The sequence below is a fragment of the Heteronotia binoei genome, chromosome 20 (assembly GCF_032191835.1).
Source record: "Heteronotia binoei isolate CCM8104 ecotype False Entrance Well chromosome 20, APGP_CSIRO_Hbin_v1, whole genome shotgun sequence".
NCBI lineage: Eukaryota > Metazoa > Chordata > Lepidosauria > Squamata > Gekkonidae > Heteronotia > Heteronotia binoei.
The window spans coordinates 33,905,922-33,930,358 of record NC_083242.1 but is presented as its reverse complement, the minus strand read 5'-3'; the positions used below and the strand labels follow the sequence as shown (position 1 = coordinate 33,930,358).

General features: G+C 50.9%; 1 protein-coding gene across 1 annotated transcript in view; it reads left to right on the top strand.

Moving 5' to 3' along the window:
* Window positions 1-23,920, top strand: part of SREBF1 (sterol regulatory element binding transcription factor 1) — a 67,413-nt gene extending 43,493 nt beyond the window's left edge. Inside the window, exons 11-19 of the mRNA XM_060260544.1 lie at window positions 2,539-2,705; window positions 6,388-6,556; window positions 7,453-7,561; window positions 14,692-14,795; window positions 15,042-15,174; window positions 17,898-18,048; window positions 19,118-19,303; window positions 20,005-20,116; window positions 21,971-23,920. Of these exons, the coding sequence (XP_060116527.1) occupies window positions 2,539-2,705; window positions 6,388-6,556; window positions 7,453-7,561; window positions 14,692-14,795; window positions 15,042-15,174; window positions 17,898-18,048; window positions 19,118-19,303; window positions 20,005-20,116; window positions 21,971-22,194 (1,355 nt within the window). The 3' untranslated portion in view covers window positions 22,195-23,920. The remainder of the gene's footprint in view (window positions 1-2,538; window positions 2,706-6,387; window positions 6,557-7,452; window positions 7,562-14,691; window positions 14,796-15,041; window positions 15,175-17,897; window positions 18,049-19,117; window positions 19,304-20,004; window positions 20,117-21,970) is intronic.
* The last annotated feature ends 517 nt before the right edge of the window (window positions 23,921-24,437 follow it).

The window sequence follows — 24,437 nt, the reverse complement described above, 5'->3', positions numbered from 1 at the left end:
AATTTACAGAGGGATATAAGTAAATTATGGTTTTATACGTTTTATTGGATTGATTGTATTTTATGATGTTGTAAGCCGCCCTGAGTCCTCTTGCGGAGAGGGCGGGATATAAATTGAAAGTAATAAATAAATAAATTGTTGAGTTTGATTAGAGCCAGTTTGGTGCACTTGCAGCTGCTGGAATGGCCTTGGATCAGCCGTAGCTCTGGCGGAGTTGTCCTTGAAAGGGCAGCTTCTGGGAGAGCTCTCTCAGCCCCACCCACCTCACAGGGTGTCTGTTGTGGAGAGGGGAAGGGAAACGAGATTGTAAGCTGCTCCGAGACTCTGGTTCTGCAGTTTTCTTCTTCTTATTATTATCATTATCATCAACTCATCCTCCTGCACTGAATTGAGACCTAGGTTTCCTCTCTTGTTAACAATGCTGATTTTTCCATGCCGATTTACCCCTTTGCATGTCACGCCTCCTATTGTTATTCACCTGCTATTGTCGTTCAGCATCTGAAATCCCTCCACTCTCCAAAATATAAGGGCAGAAGGACTCACTTTCTAGTTGTATCTGAAGAAATGAGCAGCGGCTCAAGAAGGCTCACCCCCTGCCATTAGTCTTACTGGATTCTTATTCTTTTCTACTGCTACGGATAGACCAGGGGTGGCTAAACTCGCTTAATGTAAGAGCCACATAGAACACACAGCAGATGTTTGAGAGCCGCAAGACATGAACGAATATTACACACACACGTCTTTTTGAAAACTCTTTAACACTTCCTTTGCACAGAATGATAAAATGCATATGTATGCGCTATATAACACGACCATTTTAGAAGGAGATCTTTTAAAGAATAAAATCTGGGAATAACAGTCCCCATAAAACCAGCACAGGGAAGACTTGCGAGTCAGTCTGCATTAAGTTCCTCCTTGACCTCTGGGAGCCACATAATATGTGTGAAAGAGCCACATGTGGCTCCCGAGCCACCGTTTCGCCACCCCTGAGGTAGACTAAAAGGGCCACCCATCTTAAGTGGGGCAGATGGGCTTAAACCAAGTTTCAAGTTTATTTCAATTTATATCCCGCCCTTCCCACCGAAGTGGCTCAGGGTGGCTCACAGCACATAAAATCTAACATAAAATTATTGGATTTAAAACATCTTACACAGTTAAAACAGTAAAATAAAACATATAACAGCGGTCTATTAAAACTACACTCAGTTTCCAGTGCCAGTTAGTTATAAGCCAGCCGGAAGAGGGCTGTCTTACAGGCCCTGCGGAACTGGGCAAGGTCCCGCAGGGCCCTCACCTCTTCCGGCACCTGGTTCCACCAGAAAGGGGCCGTTACAGAGGAAGCCTGTCCTTGGTAGATTTCAGGCGGGCTTCCTTTGCCAGTGGTTTGCATTAGAAAAAACTGCTGTTGCTGTAGAGAGAGATCCAGAAAGACTAGAGGGAGAGAGATGCACGAACTTTGTGTAAAAACTGAAAGTCTTTGAACAGATTTCTCTGTGGTTGCATGGTGCCATCGTCACAACTCCTGGGTAAAATTATACACTGTGTATTAGAATAAAGGGGAAATCTAGTTCAGTTTTAATCCAGCAGTGAACGTGAGGGATGTGATATGGGGGTAGAGCCTCCCCTTGGCATGCAGAAGGTCCCAGGTTCAATCCCCGCCATCTCCAGTTAAAGGGATCATGTAGTAGGTGATGTCCGCGGCTTCAGCCAGAGACCCTGGAGAGCCTATGCTGGTCTGAGCAGAATGTACTGAACTCGATAGACCAAAGGCTGATGTCAAGGCTTCCTTTAGGGAAGGGCTATGGCTCAGTGGCAGAGCATCTGCTTAGCACACAGAAGGTCCCGGGTTCAATCCTTGACATCTCCAGTTGGAAGGTGATGTCAGAGGACCTTTGCTGGAGACCCTGGACAGTTTTTGCCAGTCTGACTTGACCAGGGTGTTGACACCTCTTGCCAGGGCTTTTTTTTGTAGCAGAAACTCCTTTGCATATTAAGCCACACGCCTCTGATGTAGCCAATCCTCCTGGAGTTTACAGGGTTCTTCTTACAGGCCCTACTGTAAGCTCTTGGAAAATTGACCACATCAGGGGTGTGTGGCCTAATATGCAAAGGAGTTCCTGCTACAAAAAAGCCCTGCCTCTTGCTCTCAATTATTGCATCAAAATCTGGAGACAATGTCTGTGCTGTAGCAATCTTGACTATGCTGTCCAGGCGTTGCTCAGGTGTGCATCTGTAACTTGCAAACCTGCTTTTGATTTATTGACATTAATTACAGAAATCTCGTGGTCAACGCTTTGAGCCTAAGACCCAGAGGAACATGTGAAATGGCTGGGCATGACGAGTTTTTGTATATAAGTTGCTTCATGTGCCGGTCAAGAACATGTGAAGGCGCCATGACACAGACTGAGGGCTGTGTGTTTGTCTACAAAACTATAGTCTTCCCCAGCGAAATGACTACAGCTCCTATGAGGCAGTGCAAGAATAGAGAGATGGCCATGTATAGCGGTCACATGGTTTGTCTTCCTTTGTTTCCTGCAGGGAAGCATGTAGCCGGTCACCTGTCAGCTATCAACATGGCGCTGAGTGCTGTGAATCTGGCCGAGTGCGCGGGGGGTACCATGTCCGTGGCAACATTGGCAGAGGTCTATGTGGCGGCTGCACTGCGGGTAAAGACCAGTCTCCATCGCTGCTGCCACTTCCTGGCGGTAAGTGAGGGGAAGAGGTTACTGGTGGTGCGTGGCTGCTGGGAAGGTAGGGTTGCCAAGTCCAATTCAAAAAATATCTGAGGACGTTTGGGGTGGAGCCAGGAGACATCAGGAGTGGAGCCAGGAGCTAGGTTTTGACAAGCACAATTGAACTCCAAAGGGAGTTCTGGCCATCATATTTAAAGGGACTGCACACCCTTTAAATGCCTTCCTTCCATAGGAAATAATGAAGAACAGGGACACCTTTTTGGGGGGCTCATAGAATTGGACCGTCTGCTCCAATCTTTTTGAAAATTGGAGGGTGTTTTGAGGAGAGGCACCAGATGTTATACTGAAAATTTGGTGCCTCTACCTCAAACAACAGCCCCCGCAGACCCTCAGATACCCTCATGGATCAATTCTCCATTATACTCTATGGGAATCACTCTCCATAAGAACGTAAGGGAAGCCAAGTTGGATCAGGCCAATTGCCCATCCAGTCCAACACTCTGTGTCACACAGTGGCCAAAAAACCCAAGTGTCATCAGGAGTCCACCAGTGGGGCTAGAAGCCCTCCCATTATGCCCCCCAAGCACCTAGAATACGGAGCATCGCTGCCCCAGACAGAGAGTTCCAACAATACGCTGTGGTTAATAGCCACTGATGGACCTCTGCTCCATAGGAAATCATGGAGTGCCCAGCAGACATTTCCCTTCCCCCCACACTTTCTGATGACCCTGAAGCAGGGGGAGGGCCTCCAAACCGGGGGATCCCCTGCCCCTACCTGGGGATGGCAACCCTATGGGAGGGACTCCCTCAGCTCTTGAATCCTAGGGCTGATCCAGCCATTACTGCTTGCCCCCCCCCCCCCCGAGTTCATGGGTGCCATGTTGAGACCTTTCTAGTGTCCTGGCTCCACTGATGGACCTCCTGATGGCACCTATGTGACACAGATCCAACAGGGCTTCTCTTATGTTCTTATGTGACACAGAGTGTTTGGACTGGATGGGCCACTGGCCTGATCCAACAGGGCTTCTCTTAAGTTCTTATGTGACACAGAGTGTTGGACTGGATGGGCCATTGGCCTGACCCAACATGGCTTCTCTTATGTTCTTATGTGACACAGAGTGTTGGACTGGATGGGCCATTGGCCTGATCCAACATTGCTTCTCTTATGTTCTTATATTCCTGTTGCCTTGCTCAGTGTTTTCTGAAAGTGGGTGGGGCTTGTGCCCAGCAGTGCTTCCGATTGCCGCTGGATTGGGTTGTCTGCGCCGATTTTAAAAGCATTGCTTACGTAGCAACTGCCACTCCAGCACAAGGGTCTTCACAGTGTCACTGAAGGCAAGCTGCCATTTTGTGGCTGACTCCTCTACCTGCAGGGCCATTTGTGGCAGCCATTTTGTGGCTGACTCCTCCTCCTGAAGGGGCCATTTTGTGGCTGTGCCCACCGTGCTGGGTCAGAATTCCTGCAGGCTGAAAAGGTTGGGGGGCCCTGCATTACTTTTATCTTGCCTCAGTGTTTTGTGTGGGAGGCAGTGTGCCCAAAGACCAGGGGCTGTGCCACTTTACTTCATGGCAAAAACGTGGGTTTGAAGGAGGGGCTTGAAAGAAGAAAGAGAGGAGGCACCCCACACAGGTTCTTGGAGGGAATTCTAGGTATAAGCAATACTCCCTCTAAGCTGTGGAGTCTTGTGAGCAAAAATTCTATTTTGTGAGCTGCTGGCATTAAAGTTGTGAGATGCTGCATAAATTGGTTTGCTCTGGGGCCATTTTTCCTGCACTAAGTCAAAAGTGTGTGAGCCAGAGGCTAAACAACTGAGTTAGTTGGCACTAGTTGAGAGCCAGTTTGGTGTAGTGGTTAAGTGTGTGGGAGAACTGGGTTTGATTCCCCACTCCTCCACTTGCAGCTGCTGGAATGGCCTTGGGTCAGCCCTAGCTCTGGCAGAGGTTGTCCTTGAAAGGGCAGCTGCTGTGAGAGCCCTCTCAGCCCCACCCACCTCACAGGGTGTCTGTTGTGGGGGAGGAAGGGAAAGGAGATTGTGAGCCGTTCTGAGACTCTGTCCTTGAAACGGCAGCTACTGTGAGAGCCCTCTCAGCCCCACTCACCTCACAGGGTGTCTGTTGTGGGGGAGAAGGGAAAGGAGATTGTGAGCTGTTCTGAGAATCTGTCCTTGAAAGGGCAGCTGCTGTGAGAGCCCTCTCCAGCCCCACCCACCTCACAAGGTGTCTGGTGTGGGGGAGGAGGGGAAAGGAGATTGTGAGCCGCTCTGAGACTCTTCGAGTGGAGGGCGGGATATAAATCCAATTTCTTCTTCTTCTTCTTCTTCTTCTTCTTCTTCTTCTTCTTCTTCTTCTTCTTCTTCTTCTTCTTCTTCTTCTTCTTCTTCTCTTCTTTCTTCTTCTTCTTCTTCTTCTTCTTCTTCTTCTTCTTCTTCTTCTTCTTCTTCTTCTTCCTCAGCTTAAAGGGAACACTGGGACTGATTTCCCATTAACTTTACCCCGCTCTCATTCTGCTCTTCTCCGCGGGCTGCTGCTGGATTTCGCACAAACTGCCCCGGACCAGCGAGTTGCTCTGCTTCTCTTCAAGTTCCCTCCGCAGCAGGCAGGATCCTCTGAAAACCGGTTTCTGTTTGCCGCGGAGGGAAATTGAAAAGGGGCGGGGCAACTCGCTGGCTCGGGGCAGCTTGTGCGAAATCCAGCAGCAGCCCCGCAGGGGAAAGGAGCAACGAGACCAGAGCCAGGTGAGTGGGAAATCGGTTTGGGTGTAAGGGGCAGGAAGGGAGAAAGTGTGGGATCATCTGCGGTGCAGGGGTCTGTCTTCTCTCATGTCAACTGGTTTCCTTGAGATTGCTGGGGCTCACTAGCTCCCTACCAGTCCGACTTGTAAATAACTCCTTGCTTAGTTGCCTAGGGAGGTTGGAGGATCTCTACCAGGTGACCAGGCAGAGAAAAGAAGATTGCAAGGTTCACTGTGGCCTCTGGCGCATGCAGCTGAAATAAACAGCAGAGGAATAGAGAGGTGTATGCACTAATAACTGAACTTCTTGACAAGATGGGCATGGGATACCATAAAAACATAAGAGAAGCCATGTTGGATCAGGCCAATGGCCCATCCAGTCCAATACTGTGTCACACAGTGGCCAAAAAACCCAGGTGCCATCAGGAGGTCCATCAGTGGGGCCAGGACACTGGAAGCCCTCCCACTGCTGCCCCCACCCCCAGCACCAAGAATACAGAGCATCACTTGCTCCAGACAGGGAGTTCCAACGATAAGCTTTGGCTAATAGCCACTGATTGATCTCTGCTCCAGATGTTGATCCAATCCCCTCTTGAAGCTGCCTATGTTTGTAGCTGCCACCACCTCCTGTGGCAGTGAATTCCATGTGTTGATCACCCTTTGGGTGAAGAAGGACTCCCTTTAAACCCGACTGCTCAGCAATTTCATTGAATGTCTACAAGTTCTTGTATTGTGAGAAAGGGAGAAATGTCCTTCTTTCTCTACCTTCTCCATCCTGTGCATCATCTCGTAAACCTCTGTCATATCACCCCTCAGTCGACGTTTCTTCAAGCCATAGAGCCTCAAGCGTTTGAACCTTTCTTCATCGGGAAAAGGCTCCAACCCTTTAATACCCCTGCTGGAACCGCCGATTTGTCCCTCACGCTTGTATCTGACTCTGCCGCTCTCTCTTGTGCCCCACAGCGCTTCTTCCTCAGCAGTGCCCGGCAGGTGTTGCTGTCCCACAGCGGAACCGTGCCCCCCGCCCTCCAGTGGCTGTGCCATCCCGTGGGTCACCGCTTCTTTGTGGACGGCGACTGGGCCGTGAAGAGCTCCCCGCGAGAGAGTATCTACAGCTCCACCAGCAACCCTGGTACGGTGATGGAGACCAGCGTGCCGTAGTGAATTCAGAGAAGGGTTCAAATCTCTACTGGGGGGGGGGGCGGGGAGAATCTTTGGCTCGTTGCTTTCCTTCATCCTCACCTACCTCACAGGGTTGTTGTGAAGATAGAATAGGGGGTTGCGGCAGGGGGAAATACGGGGAAGGGTTGGCTTTTGAACCGCTGGCCTCCCTGTTGACGAAATAGGACCTTTGTAAGGCCAAGACATTAGCCCCATGGCGGGGAGTGGTAAAGCCGCAGTACTGCAGTCCGAGCACTCTGCTCATGACCTGAGTTCGATCCCGGCGGAAGCTGGGTTTTCAGGTAGCTGGCTCAAGGTCGACTCAGCCTTCCATCCTTACGAGGTCGGTAAAATGAGTCCCCAGCTTGCTGTGGGGAAAGCGTGGATGACTGGGGAAGGCAATGGCAAACCATCCCATCAAAAGTCTGCCGTGAAAACGTTGTGAAAGCAACGTCACCCCAGAGTTGGAAACGACTGGTGCTTGCACAGGGGACTAAAAAAAACAAAAAGTAGCCCCCTGTGCAATCACCAGCTGTTTTTGACTCTGGGCTGACGTTGCTTTCACAACGTTTTCACGGCAGACTTTTGACGGGGTGGTTTGCCGTTGCCTTCCCCAGTCATCTACGCTTCCCCCCCAGCAAGCTGGGGACTCATTTTATCGACCTCGGAAGGATGGAAGGCTGAGTCGACCTTGAGCCGGCGACCTGAACCAGCTTCCGCTGGGATCGAACTCAGGTCGTGAGCAAAGAGTTCAGGCTGCAGTATTGCAGCTTTACCACTCTGCGCCATGCGGCTGTTCTGCACAGGGGACTCCCTTTACCTTTAAGGCCAAGGCAATGTCGTCTGATACGCTTCTCCTGTCCCCAGTTGACCCCCTTGCTCAGGTCACCCAGCTTTTCCGGGAGCATCTACTGGAAAAGGCCTTGTCTTGTGTGTCCAGGTTGGAGGGACAGCCACCTGTCAGCCACGGCGAGGGGTAAGTCAGAGCTCAGAGTTGTTTCCTGCAGCCCCTCATTCAAGCATCTATGTACCGGTTTTCTGACGCACGCGTTTTAAGATGTCGAACTCATTTGTTATGAGGGCCGGATCTGACATAAATGAGACCTTGCTGGGCTGGGCCATGCGTATACCTATTTAAGATTAGGTAGCAGAGATATAAATTTTATAAAAAACACAACAACAGCACCAACACCGCCACCACCAATACCACCACCAACACCACCAACATCACCACCACCACCGCTACCACGTTTTTATTTATACCCCGCCCTTCCCGCCAAGGCAGGCTCAGGGCGGCTTACAAAGCATGATACAATACCATGGTAGAACAAGAAACAGATAATAAAATCCATCAACAACGGTATAAATGCAATATATAAATTAATATTAAAAATAAGCTAAAACAATACAATGGTGCCACAATCTCTGTGCATCCAAGACAGCGTAATATATATATTTTTAAAACTTAAAACATGCTTAAAAAGTTAGCACGCATTGGTCTTAAAGATACTTTCTTTGTATTTCTCCCATGGGATCCAGGGAACTGGACAAAGGAAGCTCTGGCTCTTTCCTTCCTTCCCCAGGGGACGGGGGGGGGGGGGGCTCAGCCAATAGAAGGGAGAGAGGCTTAGCTCAGTAGCTCTGCTGTGCAATTGAGAGAGCCTGGGAAAACAAACTCTGCCTTCCCACCGGGAGGAGCCTCAGCCAATGGAGAAAATAGAAGTTTTGCTCTGTAACACCTGTGCAGTTGAGCAAACCTGGCAAAGCAAGCTGTGATGCAGAAGGAAGCAAGAGAGAGAGAAAAAGAAGCAGATTACAGCCAGTTTCTTGGAGGCCTGATAGAAGCCCTCCAGGGGCCTGATTTGGCCCCCGAACTGTATGTTTGACACCCCTATTTTAAGAAAAATACTTAACTTTTAAGCATGGTTGCAGCTGAAAGATGAACTTTTTGGGTGCCTGAGTTCAGAACTGTGCGCTCTCAGTGGAACCCTTCCATTGCATCACTGCACAAGTGACTGGGAAAAGGAGCAGTGACTCATGCAGAGAAGTACCGGGAAGCCTCCTCTGGAAGCAGCTGCTTTTGCTGCCTCTCCGCGTTGTCTGCGACTGAGTGACACTGTGCAATTGCCTCTCGGCTGGGTAATCGGAAGCGGCAAGGACAGAGCCATGAATCATGCAGAGGCACAGCTGGTGTCCTCTTCTGTGGCTTCCAGGAACCTTTGGAAATTACTTCCGCGGCTTGCAGGCACGCAGCCGGGGCATGACTGATCTACCCAATAAATTTCCTGAGCCAGCATTTGGGGTTTAAAGAAAACGTGCCTGGTGTCTCAAAAAGAGCTGCAGCAAAGAAGGTTGCTAAAAATAGCAGATGCCAAGATATTCCTGTACGAAAACAACACAGTTGCTGTTGAAACCCAGGAGGGGGTTCAAGCAGGCCAGCCCACCAAGCTTGGCCACAACGGTACAGCCTCCCGTCCCGGGTGGTTTAGGCCAGTGGCTCCCAGCCTTTTGAGCACCAGGGACCAGTTTCGTGGAAGACGATTTCTCCGCGGACTGGTGGAGGAGTGGTGCTGGGGGTTTTGTGGCCCCAGGCTGCCCCCCTGCCCATGCCTCCTCGGGGGTCTTTAAGTGAGGGGTAGGCTAAGGTTGCTGCCCCTTCCACACGCCCAGGACCTGGGCAGATGAAGGAGGTGAGGCTTCAGGTGCTTCTTTGGTTTGCCTGGGTCCCAGGCAGGTAAAAGGGGCAGTGTGGTGCCTCTGCCCCATTCCGTGGCCCAGTTGCTAACAGGCCACAGACCACTACTGGTCCACAGACCGGGAGTTGGGGACCTCTGGTTTAGGCTCCCTTGTATGATCCCTCTGTCCCACGGCACGAGCTAACAAATCACTTCCTCATTTGCACTGAGATGTTGTTGGCTGTTGCCCTTTACCGGCTCTCTCTGCAAACGGGCTGTGCAGATCCAGAGACCACAATCCTGGTTTGTAGAAGAAGAAGAAGATGATATTGGATTTATATCCCGCCCTAGACTCTGAATCTCAGAGCGGTCACAATCTCCCCCGCGACAGACACCCTGTGAGCTATGTTCCCTCTAAGCTGCAGAGCCTTGTGAGCCAAAATTCTGCTTTGTGAGCTACTGGCATTTGTGAGCTATTGCATAAATTATTGTGCTCTATGGCAGGGGTGGCCAACGGTAGCTCTCCAGATGTTTTTTGCCTACAACTCCCACCAGCCCCAACCAGCATGGCTGATGGCTGGGGCTGATGGGAGTTGTAGGCAAAAAACATCTGGAGAGCTACCGTTGGCCACCCCTGCTCTAGGGCCATTTTTCCTGAGCTGAGACAAAAAATGTGTGAGCTGGAGGCTAAAAAATTGTGAGCTAGCTCACACTAACTCAGCTTAGAGGGACACTGCCTGTGAGGTGGGTGGGGCTGAGAGAGCTCTTGCAGCAACTCCCCTTTCAAGGACAGCTCTGCCAGAGCTACCCAAGGCCATTCCAGCAGCTGCAAGTGGAGGAGTGGGGAATCAAACCCGGTTCTCCCAGATAAGAGAGCTCTGGCTGACCCAAGGCCATTGCAGCAGCTGCAAGTGGAGGAGTGGGGAATCCAACCCGGTTCTCCCAGATAAGAGAGCTCTGGCTGACCCAAGGCCATTCCAGCCAGTGCAAGTGGAGGAGTGGGGAATCCAACCCGGTTCTCCCAGATAAGAGAGCTATGGCTGACCCAAGGCCATTCCAGCAGCTGCAAGTGGAGGAGTGGGGAATCAACCCGGTTCTTCCAGATAAGAGCTCTGGATGACCCAAGGCCATTCCAGCAGCTGCAAGTGGAGGAGTGGGGAATCAAACCCGGTTCTCCCAGATAAGAGAGCTCTGACTGACCCAAGGCCATTCCAGCAGCTGCAAGTGGAGGAGTGGGGAATCAAACCCGGTTCTCCCAGATAAGAGAGCTCTGGCTGACCCAAGGCCATTCCAGCAGCTGCAAGTGGAGGAATGGGGAATCAAACCGGGTTCTCCCAGATAAGAGAGCTCTGGCTGACCCAAGGCCATTCCAACAGCTGCAAGTGGAGGAGTGGGGAATCAAACCGGGTTCTCCCAGATAAGAGAGCTCTGGCTGACCCAAGGCCATTCCAACAGCTGCAAGTGGAGGAGTGGGGAATCAAACCGGGTTCTCCCAGATAAGAGAGCTCTGGCTGACCCAAGGCCATTCCAGCAGCTGCAAGTGGAGGAGTGGGGAATCAAACCCGGTTCTCCCAGATAAGAGAGCTCTGGCTGACCCAAGGCCATTCCAGCAGCTGCAAGTGGAGGAGTGGGGAATCAAACCCGGTTCTCCCAGATAAGAGTCCGCACACTTCACCACTACACCAAAGTGGCTCTCTTGTAGCGCGTGTGCAGTTCACAGTCTGCAAGTTCCAGTGGTTTTGCTGTTGAAAACGAGGTAACGGAGTCCATTGCGGCAGGGCAGAAGAATTGCTTGAAGCGGGTTCTTATGCATACACATGAGGCTGCCTGATACGGAATCAGACCACAGGTCCATCAAAGTCAGTACTGTCCGCTCTGACTGGCAGAGGCTCCCCAGGGTCTCAGGCTGAGGTCTTTCACATCGCCTCCTGCCTGGTCCTTTTAACTGGAGATGTAGGGGATTGAACCCGTGACACTCTGCATGCAAAGCAGATGCTCTGCCCCTCAGCCACGGTCCCTCCTATTCTTGTAGTGCGGAGCCCTCTTTGGTGTTACTTCTGAATCGTACCGGTTGGGGAAAGCTCTCTGAAACAGAAAAGAGGTTTGGATGTTTGGGCTGAGCAAAGAATTATCTCGGGAAGACGACTTGGGAGCTCTCGGTAGGCAGAGTAATCCCAAGGGCAGATGTCACCTCTGCAGGTCTGCTCTCTTGTGATCCCCCCTGAGCCAATCATAGCCCTACTAGGTTTCTATGTTGATCGGCCAAGGGCTTAAGGAACGCTTCTGGTGTGGGGCAAGAGCCTGAGTGCCAGTCCACAATCCATTTCCCTTCGGGTGGGGGAATTCTTCAGCAGGAAAAAGCATGTCATAAGAACAAAAGAGAAGCCACTTTGGATCAGGCCAATGGCCCATCCAGTCCAACACTCTGTGTCACATAAGAACATAAGAGAAGCCATGTTGGATCAGGCCAATGGCCCCTCCAGTCCAACACTCTGTGTCACATAAGAACAAAAGAGAAGCCATGTTGGATCAGGCCAATGGCCCATCCAATCCAACACTCTGTGACACACAGTGGTCAAAAAACCAGATGTCATCAGGAGGTCCACCAGTGGGGCCAGGACTCTAGAAGCTGTCCCGCTGTTGCCCCTCCCAAGCACCAAGAATACAGAGCATCACTGCCCCAGACATAAGAACATAAGAGAAGCCATGTTGGATCAGGCCAGTGGTCCCTCCAGTCCAACACTCGGTGTCACACAGTGGCCAAAAAACCAGGTGTCATCAGGAGGTCCACCAGCAGGGCCAGAACTCCAGAAGCCCTCCGACTGTTGCCCCTTAAGCACCAAGGCAGAGTATCACTGCCCCAAATATAAGAACATGAGAAGGCATGTTGGATCAGGCCAGTGGCCCATCCAGTCCAACACTCTGCGTCACATAAGAACATCAGAGAAGCCATGTTGGATCAGGCCAGTGGCCCATCCAGTCCAACACTCTGTGTCACATAAGAACATCAGAGAAGCCATGTTGTATCAGGCCAGTGGCCCATCCAGTCCAACACTCTGCGTCACATAAGAACATCAGAGAAGCCATGTTGGATCAGGCCAGTGGCCCATCCAGTCCAACACTCTGCGTCACATAAGAACATCAGAGAAGCCATGTTGGATCAGGCCAGTGGCCCATCCAGTGCAACACTCTGTGTCACATAAGAACATCAGAGAAGCCATGTTGGATCAGGCCAGTGGCCCATCCAGTCCAACACCCTGCGTCACATAAGAACATCAGAGAAGCCATGTTGGATCAGGCCAGTGGCCCATCCAGTCCAACAGTCTGCGTCACATAGTGGCCAAAAAAACCAGGCACCATCAGGAGGTCCACCAGTGGGGCCAGGACACTAGAAACCCTCTCACTGTGCCCCCCAACTACCAAGGATACAGAGCCTCACTGCCCCAGACAGAGAGTTCCAACAATACACTGTGGCTAAGAGCCACTGATGGACCTCTGCTCCAGATGTTTAACCAATCCCCTCTTGAAGTTGTCTATGCTTGCAGCTGCCACCACCTCCTGTGGCAGTGAATTCCATGTGTTAATCACCCTTTGGGTGAAGAAGGACTTCCTTTTATCCATTCTAACGTGACTGCTCCGCAATTTCATTGAATGCCCACAAGTTCTTGCATTGACAGAAAGGGAGAAAAGTCATTCTTTCTCTACCTTCTCTATCCCATGCATAATCTTGTGAACCTCTATCATGTCACCTCTCAGTCAACATTTCTCCAAGCTAAAGAGCCCCAAGTGTGGTTAGAGTGTCCAGCAATGCTCCGGACAACCCAAGTTCAAAACCCTCGTGCTGCCACTAGGTGACGTCGGGCCACTCGTACTTGCTCAGCCTTGCCTACCTCACAGGATGGTTGTGAGAATAAAAAAGGAGGACGGGAAAACAATGCTGTAAGCTGTTTTGGTCCTCAGTAGGGACAATAGCAGGGGGATAAATATCTAAAGGAACGTAAGACTATTAAGGATTTTCAGAAAACCAGAATGTGGGAGCATTTTGCCTTTTTTATTCTGTTCTACTGGCTGAATTTAGATTAAGAACAGAGCATGTCGTTGCCTTTCCTACAATCCCTAACACAGGCGTGTCAAACATGTGGCCCGGGGGCTGAATCAGGCCACCAGAGGGCTATCAGGCCCCCGAGCAACTGACTGTTATCTGCTTCCTTCTCCCTCTCTCTTGCTCCCTTCTGCATCACAGCTTGCTTTGCAAGGCTTGCTCAATCACACAAGCGCTACAAAGCAAAACCTCAGTTTTCTCCATTGGCTGAGGTTCCTCCCTGGGGAGGAAGGGAGGGAGGCAGAGCTTGTTTTTCCAGGCTCTCTCGATCACAAAGCAGAGATACTGAGCCAAGCCTCTCTTCCTTCTATTGGCTGAGGCTCCTCCCCTTCCTGGTCCCCTGGGGAAGGAAGGAAAGAGCCAGAGCTTCCTTTGCCCAGTTCCCATGATCCCATGGGAGAGATACAAAGATAGCACCTTTAAGACCAACAAGTGCTAATGTTTTAAGGATGTTTTGTTTTTTTATTTAAAAATATGTAATTGTGTTTGTCTATGTCCTTTATAAAGTTTATATCTCTGCTACATAATCTTAAATAGGTACATACATGGCCCAGCCCAACAAGGTCTCATTTAGATCAGATCTGGCTCTCATAACAAATGAGTTCGATACCCCTGCCAGTTTGGTGTAGTAGTTAAGTGTTAAGTGGTTAACTTTTATCTGATAGAACCGGGTTTGATTCCCCACTCCTCCACTTACAGCTGCTGGAATGGCCTTGGGTCAGCCATAGTGGTTAAGTGCATGGACTCTTATCTGGAAGAACCAGGTTTGATTCCCCAGTCCTCCACTTACAGCTGCTGGAATGGCCTTGGGTCAGCCATAGCTCTCTTATCTGGGAGAACCGGGTTCGATTCCCCCCTCCTCCACTTGCAGCTGTTGGAATGGCCTTGGGTCAGCCATAGCTCTCTTATCTGGGAGAACCGGGTTCGATTCCCCCCTCCTCCACTTGCAGCTGCTGGAATGGCCTTGGGTCAGCCATAGCTCTCTTATCTGGGAGAACCGGGTTCGATTCCCCCCTCCTCCACTTGCAGCTGCTGGAATGGCCTTGGGTCAGCCAGAGCTCTCTTATCTGGGAGAACCGGGTTTGATTCCCCCACTCCTCCACTTAGAGATGCTGGAATGGCCTTGGGACAGCCATAGCTCTTGTAGGAGTTGTCCTTGAAAGGGCAGCTGCTGTGAGAGGCCTCTCCAGCCCCCTTACAGGGTGTCTGTTGTGGGGGGGGGGGAAGGGAAAGGGGATTGTGAGCTGCTCTGAGTCTCTGATTCCGAGAGATGGGCAGGGTATAAATCTGCAGTCGTCTTCTTCTAACACATCCTCCATCTTGCTGCAGGGAATTTTCCGATGCCCTTGAGTACCTGAACTTCCTCAACAGCTGTGCTGATGCTACTCCTGGTCCAGCTCCCTCCATCAGCACCAATATGGATGCCACCACAGGTAAGTCTTGTGGACCGGAAGGAGTAGGGGGCGGGGATGTTTGTGAATTAGGGGGGCGGGGAAGCAGGAGAGTCAGATGCATGACCCCCGCTGATGCATGCATAGGGGAATTGAAGGGGAATGCCCAAAGATTAGAAGCTAAAAATGAGACCAAGGTAGATGGATGGAGGGAGAGGGATAATCTAAATGCCCTCACGAGTTATGGATTTTGATACCTGATGCTCTTTTTCCTCCTCTGTTCTCCAGGCACCGACCCTGTGGCTAACTGGTGGTCCTCCGTGGTTACCATGGTGATCCATGGGTTGCAGGGGGATGACGAAGCCATGGACCGACTGTACCCGCTCGTGGAATCCATGCCCAAAATCCTGCAGATGTCTGAGTAAGTGCACAGTTCCCTCTTTCGGGCGGTCCCCAAGTTGCTTCTGTGGATGTTTAGGGGCAGGAAACGAAGGTCTCTTTCTGTGACGTAAGTGGAGCTGGTTGCCGCCTCTTCTGTGACATCAAAATTCTGCAATTAATTGGTATAAAATTATGCAAGCCTCTTTTCAGCTGCATCTTGTTCTGCTTTTGTTAGTCTTGGTGAGCTTTGGAGGGCGCTGAAGCTTTCCCTTTGACCTTGGAATGGTTATTTTGAACACTGTCCTTATATGACATGAAGAAGAAGAAGAACAAGATATTGGATTTATATCCCACCCTCCACTCCGAAGAGTCTCAGAGCGCCTCACAATCTCCTTTCCCTTCCTCCCCCATAACAGACACCCTGTGAGGTAGATGAAGATATTGGATTTATATCCCGCCCTCCACTCCGAAGAGTCTCAGAGCGGCTCACAATCTCCTTTCCCTTTCCTCCCCCACAACAGACACCCTGTGAGGTGGGTGGGGCTGGAGAGGGCTCTCACAGCAGCTGCCCTTTCAAGGACAGAGTCTCAGAGCGGCCCACAATCTCCTTTACCTTCCTCCCCCACAACAGACACCCTGTGAAGTGGGTGGGGCTGGAGAGGGCTCTCACAGTAGCTGCCCTTTCAAGGACAGAGTCTCAGAGCGGCCTACAATCTCCTTTCCCTTCCTCCCCCACAACAGACACCCTGTGAGGTGGGTGGGGCTGGAGAGGGCTCTCACAGCAGCTGCCCTTTCAAGGACAACCTCTGCCAGAGCTATGGCTGACCCAAGGCCATGCTAGCAGGTGCAAGTGGAGGAGTGGGGAATCAAACCTGGTTCTCCCAGATAAGAGAGCTATGGCTGACCCAAGGCCATTCCAGCAGATGCAAGTGGAGGAGTGGGGAATCAAACCCGGTTCTCCCAGATAAGAGCTCTGGCTGATCCAAGGCCATCCCAGCAGCTGCAAGTCGAGGAGTGGGGAATCAAACCCGGTTCTCCCAGAGAAGAGTCCGCACACTTAACCACTACACTTAACCACTACACCAGACTGGCACATGATGTGTGCACTAGCTACTATTCTCAATAAATGACCAAGGAAAAACAAAGAAGAGAAAGAAACTGAACCCAAAAATTAGAGTAAGAAACCTGAAAGGTTAACGTGCAGTTAAAGGGCCAAACATTAAAAACAAACTGTAAAATAAATCATAAACCAATATACATGTATTAATTGTAGAAAGCTAAAACCACTTAAGGGCCCATCATAAGCCTCTATTCCATGTACAGTCATAAAACCACAATGGGAACCCACTCAAATTGACCTGATGCATTTCGACCTAGACTGGTCTTCTTCAGAGGTCAGAAAGGTAAGTACACATATTGGCTCATACTACAGAACAGAATAAAACAATAGAACAACGCTGGACCGCAAGGAAATGTAATGAAGTGACAAAGGCTTAAAGACATCCTTGAGGCCTCTTATTCTACAGCCTTATATCTTAATCAAGGGCATCCTTATTGAATCCAGTGTCTTATTGTATGCCACATGGTCCAGAATCGATCGAGATAGGCGTAAGGTCAGAGCTTAGGTGCCAAGAGTTGGCCCTTTGATTGCATATTAACCTATTTTGGACACTGCCCAAGCTCACTTTCAAGCACGCCTTCAATAACTTAAGGTCTAGAAACTTGACTTTTGAAACCCAAAGCTAACATTTTAAGATGGTTGCTGGTTTTCCCACTAAACTTACGCCGCTCTCGCTCTCCTCTTCTCCGCGGGGCTGCTGGATTTCGCACAAACTGCCCCGGACCGGCGAGTTGCTCCGCCTCTCTTCACGTTCTCTCCGCAGCAGGCAGGATCCTCTGAAAACCGGTTTCTGTCTGCCGTGGAGGGAAATTGAAAAGGAGTGGGGCAACTCGCCAGCTTGGGGCAGCTTTTGCGAAATCCAGCATCAGCCCTGCAGGGAAAAGGAGCAACGAGACCGAAACGAGGTGAGTGGGAAATAGGTCCACGTGTCCCTTTTCTATCAGAGTCTTAATAGGCAGGTTATCCGATTAACTGATATAGGAACCCAAAATGACGAGGAGTTGCTCCTCTTAAGCTATAAGAGTCTGAGGAAGGACTTGAATTTTACACCATCCTCATCTTTTGGACATTACTCAAGCGAGGCACAGATGGGCTTTTTCAAGAACCCACTTTAACACCTTCCCTTCTGCCATTTTAAGTGGTAGATTTCCCGACTTGCCTATCCAACAGCGCTGTTGCCCCCGTTCGAGTAACGCAATAGAGACTGTCACACATATACTTTTACACTGTAACCTTTATCAAGATGAGAGAGGTCAAATACTTACCCCATTACTTTCTAAATTCAAACCCTTGCAAGACTATATTGACCTCAGACCGGAAATTTTGCAGACATTCTTGTTAAGGGATAGTCAGAAACGGGAAACATGTGCGGTAGCGAAATTCTGTGTATTAGGAAAAGGAATTGTGTGATCAAGGGAATGTAATTGGTTTAGAGCTTATTTTTATATACTTTAAAAAAACCTGCTCTCTACTTGCTTCAAACGGTCCTTGGACCGTAATAAAGAATCGATTGATTGGTTGATTGACTGGGCAGGGGGATTTTTTGGAGAAGTGGAAGAGTGTATCTATTGGTTGGATTTTTTGGAGAAGTGGAAGAGTGTATCTATTGGTTGCAGCTTCACCCCGGTCCCTTCCCTCTCCAGGAACCCTCTTCCTCGTGCAGCGCTGCACACCTTCAAGGCTGCCCGGGGCTTGCTGGGCAAACTGGACTGCAGCCTGGGCCAGTGTGACAAAGCCAGTGACTACCTGCGGGACAGCTTAGGGGGGAACACAGCCACAAGCACCATTGACAGAGTGAGTTGCAAATGGGGGGTGGGGGGGGACATCAGGCGCTCAGTCTGGGGGTGGGGGAAGGGGGAGTTCAAGACTGGTGCTAATAGATGCGGGAGGCACAAACAGGGCCGTTGCCAGGATTTCATGTTTGGTGGGGTCCACAGCAGGATTTGTTGTTTTGTGCGGGGGGCGGGGCACCCAGTTTGGTGGCTTTGGGCTCTCGGCACTGTAAGCTGCCTTGAGTTCCACAAGCTAAGCCCCCATCACCTGGGCAGCCACTTCCCCCACCCCTTTTTTATGTGCCCCTCTCTCCGAGAGACAGAGACCCTTTGCTCTGCACGTTGTGTTAGGGAAGGGGAGAGAAAAAAGCAAAAAGACCAGCAGCAATGCTACTACATGTTCAGAGTGGCCATGAGCAAAGGGGACAGATTGGGGGCCCTCCAATGGAGGGGCCATACAGTTGAAAAGAGGGTGGTGAAAGGGTGGGCCTGGCCCCCCCCCCGGGCTTCACTGTAGCTATGGGCACGGAAACAAATGTAGGGTCACAGTTGGGGTATGTAGCGCCCTTCCCTCTCCAGGTGTTCTTGGTCAATGTGAATACTTGATGGGGTGGCGCTTAGAACACAGGGTGTTGCCCAATGTGGCACTTCAGAGGCAGGGCAGAACCGAGGAACTTGCAAGTGAGCCGGCGAAGGAGTCGGGTTTCCTTTTCAGTGTCGCCGTTCCCAGGGTAAGCTAAGTACCTTCCCGATGGCGACGGTCTTTTGCGGGGGACCAGGAGGCCCCGTGGCCCTTCGTGGCGTGGCTGATGTGGCAGTGGCGGGGGTGCATTGTAGTTGCATTGCATGTGCAGCCAGAGATGTGCAATGCCCCTTCAATGCAGCCCTGAGGCAGCCCCCCCAACAGCTGACAGCCACGGCAGCAACCGAGGGGGCCTGCTGGAAGATGACGGACCTCTCCGGGATAGGATGGGGAGGGGAGGGAGAGGTCTCTCCCATCCAGGCTGTGTTCCCTTGGGGGTCTCTGAGTCGCGGACCACCCTCCCTCTCTGGTTTGCATCTCTTTTGCCAGTCCTCCTCTCTTCCTGCAGGCCATGCAGTTCCTGTTGTGCGACCTCCTTCTTATCATCCGCACGAGGCTCTGGCAGCAACAGATGCAGGTGACTCAGCCACACGGGACCCCTTACCAAGCTTCTGCCCTTGAACTGCGTGGCTTCCAAGGAGACCTCAGTAGCCTCCGGCGCCTGGCCCAGGCTGACCGACCTGCTATGCACAGGGTGAGTGTGGCCCACCTACTCCGGCCTCAGTTATCCCTCGATTATTCCTCCCTGCTCCCCGAAGAGCAGCGTACATTTGAGTAAGCATTACACGCCAATAATTTTGTTTATTAGATTTAAATCTCGCCCTCCCCGTGAGTACGAGGTGTGAGAAACTAGTTGTAATGGTTCCCGTAAACATGGTGTGATCCCTGATTGGCACGCCTCTGGGCTCCCTAATTACCTGTGCCGGCTCTTACAATTTCTGAGTCTTTGTGGCTGGAGAATTAAGGTTGTTTAGGTGAGACTAAGCAGTGAAGCTTTGAACCAGAGGTACACAAGTTTTGGGGAGGAGCCTGGAGTTCTGAGCGCCCGAGAAGAACCCTGTTGTGTCAGAGGGTGGGTGCATCGAGTCCCGGTTATCCCTGATTTCTTTTGAACCGAATCGCAGGCATGTGTGTCCATACTCATGGCAGATGGGGTACTCATTTGGAAATTTAAACTTGGTTCTAGGGAATATACCCCAAATAGGGTAGGGAGTTGAGACCGGAAAGTGGGGAGGCCTGACCAGAAAGGGGTGTTACTGGACACGCGGGGTTATGGGACCTGGGAGCCTGATTCGAGGGGCCTATTGTGAGTGATGTGGGGATAGCGATTCAGAAAGGACAAGATCAGGCTGGGGATTTTTGTGCCAATTGTTAACTCCATGGGATCCAACCCAGGTTTTTCTGCATGAAGCCACAGCCCGGCTGATGGCCCGAGCCAGCCCCACACGGACTCACCAGCTGCTGGACCGGAGTCTGCGCCGAAGGGGGGCCTCAAACAGCAAGGGAGGTAAGCCAGCTCGAGTACCGATGGTTATTTTATCTGATGAAGACGTACTCCCATGCCCCCATCTTGTGCCGTGTTGGTGTCTGTGATGCTACATCGTTTCTGACAAATTGTGGCAAAACAGAGGTTTAATTCTCTTGGTTATAACTGTTGTAGATTCAAAGGACACGTGGAATTTTCCTCTGTCTTCATGAGTTTTCCTTTTCCAAATGCAGCTACCGGGGCTTTTTTTGTAGCAGGAACTCGTTTGCATATGATGCCACACACCCCTTATGTAGCAAATCCTCCTGGAGCTTACAGGACTCTTATTCCAGGGCCTTACTGTAAGCTCCAGGAGGACTGGCTACAGCAGGGGGTTGTGGCCTAATATGCAAATGAGTTCTTGCTACAAAAGACAGGCCTGGCAGCCACCAGGGCTGCTTTTTCATTGAAGAGAACAGCATCAGCGCTATTTAAACTATTAAGCTTCCTTTACTCTTTTCCGTTGGAAAAAAAATATATTGTACTTCGCGTGCCCCCTTTTGGGGGAAAGAACGTACATTTCCGCTGTTGGAGGCAAAAGGAGCTCAAGATGGGGCGTGACGCTTTTCAGTTAAATAAACTGCAGGTGAGGAAAGGGTTAAACGAGTCTGCCTCTCTCCCTACCCCCCACCTTGCCACACTGTTCTTTCCAAACGCAGTCCTTGGGGCTTCTTTTTCAGGATCAGGCCCGTAGCTGGGGGGGGTGGTGGGAACAGGGGGGCCAGGCTGTTCTATGTAACCCCCCCTTCCCTTTGTAGGGCCCCTCCATTTCCAGGCTATTTCTCTCCCCCCCCCCCACCGCCGTGCATGAGAGAGTACAAGAGAGAGCAGGAGTGAGAGCAGAAGAGAGCGACAGTGAGAGAGAGAATGAGAGAGAGAGACAGCGAGTGAGAGAGCATGAAAGAGAGTGACAGAGAGTGAGAGAGAGAGCGGCAGAGAGTGAGAGAGAGCACAAGAGAGCAACAACAAGAGAGAAAGCGTGAGAGGAGAAAGCAACAGCAAAAGCGAGCAAGAGAGTGACAGCAAGAGAGAGAGCAGTAGAGAGCGAGAAAGACAATACGAGAGAGCAACAGCAAGTGAGAGGGCATGAGAGAGCAGCAACAAGAGAGAGAGAGAGACAGTGACAACGTGTGAGCGAGAGAACATGGGAGAGAGACAGCAAGAGTGACAGAGAGCACAAGAGAGAGAGACTGCAAGTGAGAGAGCACGAGAGAGTGACAGTGAGAAAGAAATCCAAGCGGGCAGCCATGTTGGTCTGAAGCAGTTGAACGAAGCAGGAGTCAAGCGGCACCTTTAAGACCAACCAAGTTTTATTGAGAACGCAAGCTTTCGTGTGCTCTCTAAGCACATTTCATCAGAAGAGGGGATCAGATATAGAGAGAAAGTGCAAGAGAAGAGAGTGGCAGCAAAAAAGAGAGAGCGAGAGAACATGAGCGAGAGACAGAGAGAGTACGCAAGAGAGTGCAAGAGAGAGATGGGACCAGATGGCTGGCCGCTGGAAGAAGCAGCCAAGGGAATGCGGCTTTCCCTTGTACCTAATTGTAATGCTGGAAGAAGCAGCCAAGCCCCACAGCCCCTCCTCAAAATTTTATCCCCTGGGCGCCCACCCACCCCCAAATTTCTGGCTACGAGGCTGTGAAGAGTGGTGGATGTGGCTTTCTGGCAAAAGGGGATTGGTCCGGAAGTGTTGTGTGTGACTAGGGTGGAGCATAGAGTTAGGGGCAGGACTAAGCCAGGAATACGGGAATAGGGTAATCTGGGGCACTGGGACCCTTTGTCCAGTGCCAAGCGTTGCAGTTATGCCTCAACCTTCCCCTCCTGTTTTTTCCCTTCCAGCCAGCGAACAGGAGAATCACCCAACGGCGCGGGAGCAGGCCGAAGCCCTGTTACTGGCTTGCTCCTACCTACCGCCCGCCTTCCTCTTGGGGCCGGGTCAGCGGATGGGCATGTTGGCCGAGGCCGCCCGTTCGCTGGAGAAGCTGGGCGACAAACGGATGCTCCACGAGTGCCAGCAAATGATCATCAAGCTGGGCAGCGGCTCCACCGTCACCACCAGCTAGAGAGGCAGGGCAGAGGACAGGGCCAGGGGCAAGGGACCACCCCGTGGGGCGCTGCTTGGGCACGATCCCTGCAAGGACGTCTTGCCTCTATTTCTCATGGACTGTCGGTGGGGGAGGCGGAGGGTTCTGAAGAGCGGGACCTGCCGATTCTGAGCTTTTCTCTAGGTAATAAGTTCTCTACGCAGTTAAGACTTTGCCTCCCTAGTTTTCATGGCACATGTTCCCCCACCCCGGTTACTGTTTTGTTCCGAGCAGACAGAGGTGCAAGAGAGCTGTGGTGTTTGCTGGAGGGGGAGGTGGGATCGTATCAAAAAACAGTGTGTTACGGGCGTCCTTCTGTTTTGAGAGACTTGTTGAGAAGGTGAAGGTGTCGATCCCACCGCCTTGAGGGCGTTCTGCACCCTGAAACGCACCCTCTTTCTTCTGATACATGCCCACCTGTGCATGCTTGGTGTCGATTCCTCGCCCGCCCTTGGCAGCATGTTGGGCCCGATGGCTTTTTTGCAACAGAACTGCTTCTCATCTGCCCGGTCGTAGCCAACTCACCAGAGTTCATCGCTCTTTCTGAAGCCCTCCGTCTTAGTGAGGCAACAGGGACCCCTAGGGGCAACTCCCAGTATTGCAGAATGCTCATTCATCGACTACACTATCCAAGGTGGATTTTGATTTGCGTCGCACACTGGGCAGCTGTTGTGTTTCCTCCTCCACTCTGGCACAAGGGCACAGACCGATAGTCCCTCGCTTGGTGGCAAAGCTGTTTTTTTGTGTAGCCATGTTTAAAGGAGGGTGAAATTCTTGCGGGGGGTGTGTGTGTTCCTTTAAGATGCCCTCATGTTCCGAGAAGAGGAGGACACTGGGGATTTTGCCGGTCTTTAAGAGGCGGTGACTTGTGCTTTTCTCATCCAGGGTGGTCTCCCTGAAAGCTGACTGTGAATGTTGAGGTCCCCAAATAGAAGGGGGGGGGGGTAGCCATGTTAGATCCTTGCAATGAAAATAGACAAGAGTCTGGTGATACCTTCAAGACTAACTGATTTTATCCCAGCATAAGCTTTTGGGAGCTAGAGATTTCTTCAGTAGCGTAGATGACTCAAGGAGAGACGTACACCTCCTTGCCACAAGATGTCCATGACAATTTTTTTTTTTAAAAGAACTTGTGCTCCTTGTTGAGTGTTTCGGAGCGAAGGGTGTTTTGCCTAGAGATGCTGGGGTGTCTATTTCAGTGAAAATATCATTGGGGATGTTTCTCCCTGCCCTGCCAGAGAAAAGCGACTTCACCTCAGAAGTGTTAATGTGATTCGACTGACAAACGTCCTGGAAAGAAAATGGCGGACAGTTAGGTTAATTTTGGACTCCTGTGTTCCAGCAGTTGTGTGTGTGTGTGTGGGGGGGGGGGTGTTGACTCGTTTTGTCTTTCCAGGCCCCCTCCATAGACACTGGCTTGGCACTAGGTTCTGCACTTTGGTCCCCCCCATCAGATTGTGTGGTGAGGAGGCTGTTGCTATGGGAACCAGCCCATCAGGGTAGGGGCAATGGAGGGTTCCGGCTAAGTCGCAGAAAAGACGTGGGAAAGGTGTCCTCTGCATCGTTTCACTCTTAGGAGCAGGCAACGTATATATCGCTCCCCGCCGCCTTCTTTTCTCAACCTGCACCACTCTTCCTTTTAAAAGTTATTTTCATAGTATGAGTTTTTTGTACAGATGATAAAATAAAACCCTACTTATTTATATCTCCTTGTTTGTGATCTCTTGCCAAAGGCCCAGGTGGAAAATAGGTTGTGCTTTAAAAAAAAAAAAAACTCTCTTTGTTTGCACGTGTTATCTGTCAGCACATGAATTGCCTTTTTTTTTAAAAAAATGAAGAAGGTATTGGATTTATACCCTACTCTGAATCACAGTCTCAGAGCAGCTCACAATCACCTTTACCTTCCTCCCCCACAACAGACACCCTGTGAGGTAGATGGGGCTGAGAGAGCTCTCCCAGAAGCTGCCCTTTCATGGACAGCTCTGCGAGAGCTATGGCTGACCCAAGGCTGTTCCAATAGCTGCAAGTAGAGGAGTGGGGAATCAAACCCAGTTCTCCCAGATAAGGGTCCACACACTTCACCACTACATCAAACTTGCTCTCTGAAGACGCTTGGGGTTGGTTGAACACAAAGCTCCCTTGGCCAATCAAAGTCAGACTGATTTTGCACTCACCTTACACTGCTCTGACGTTCCTCTTTTCAGCGCGGTGTCCTTCCAATT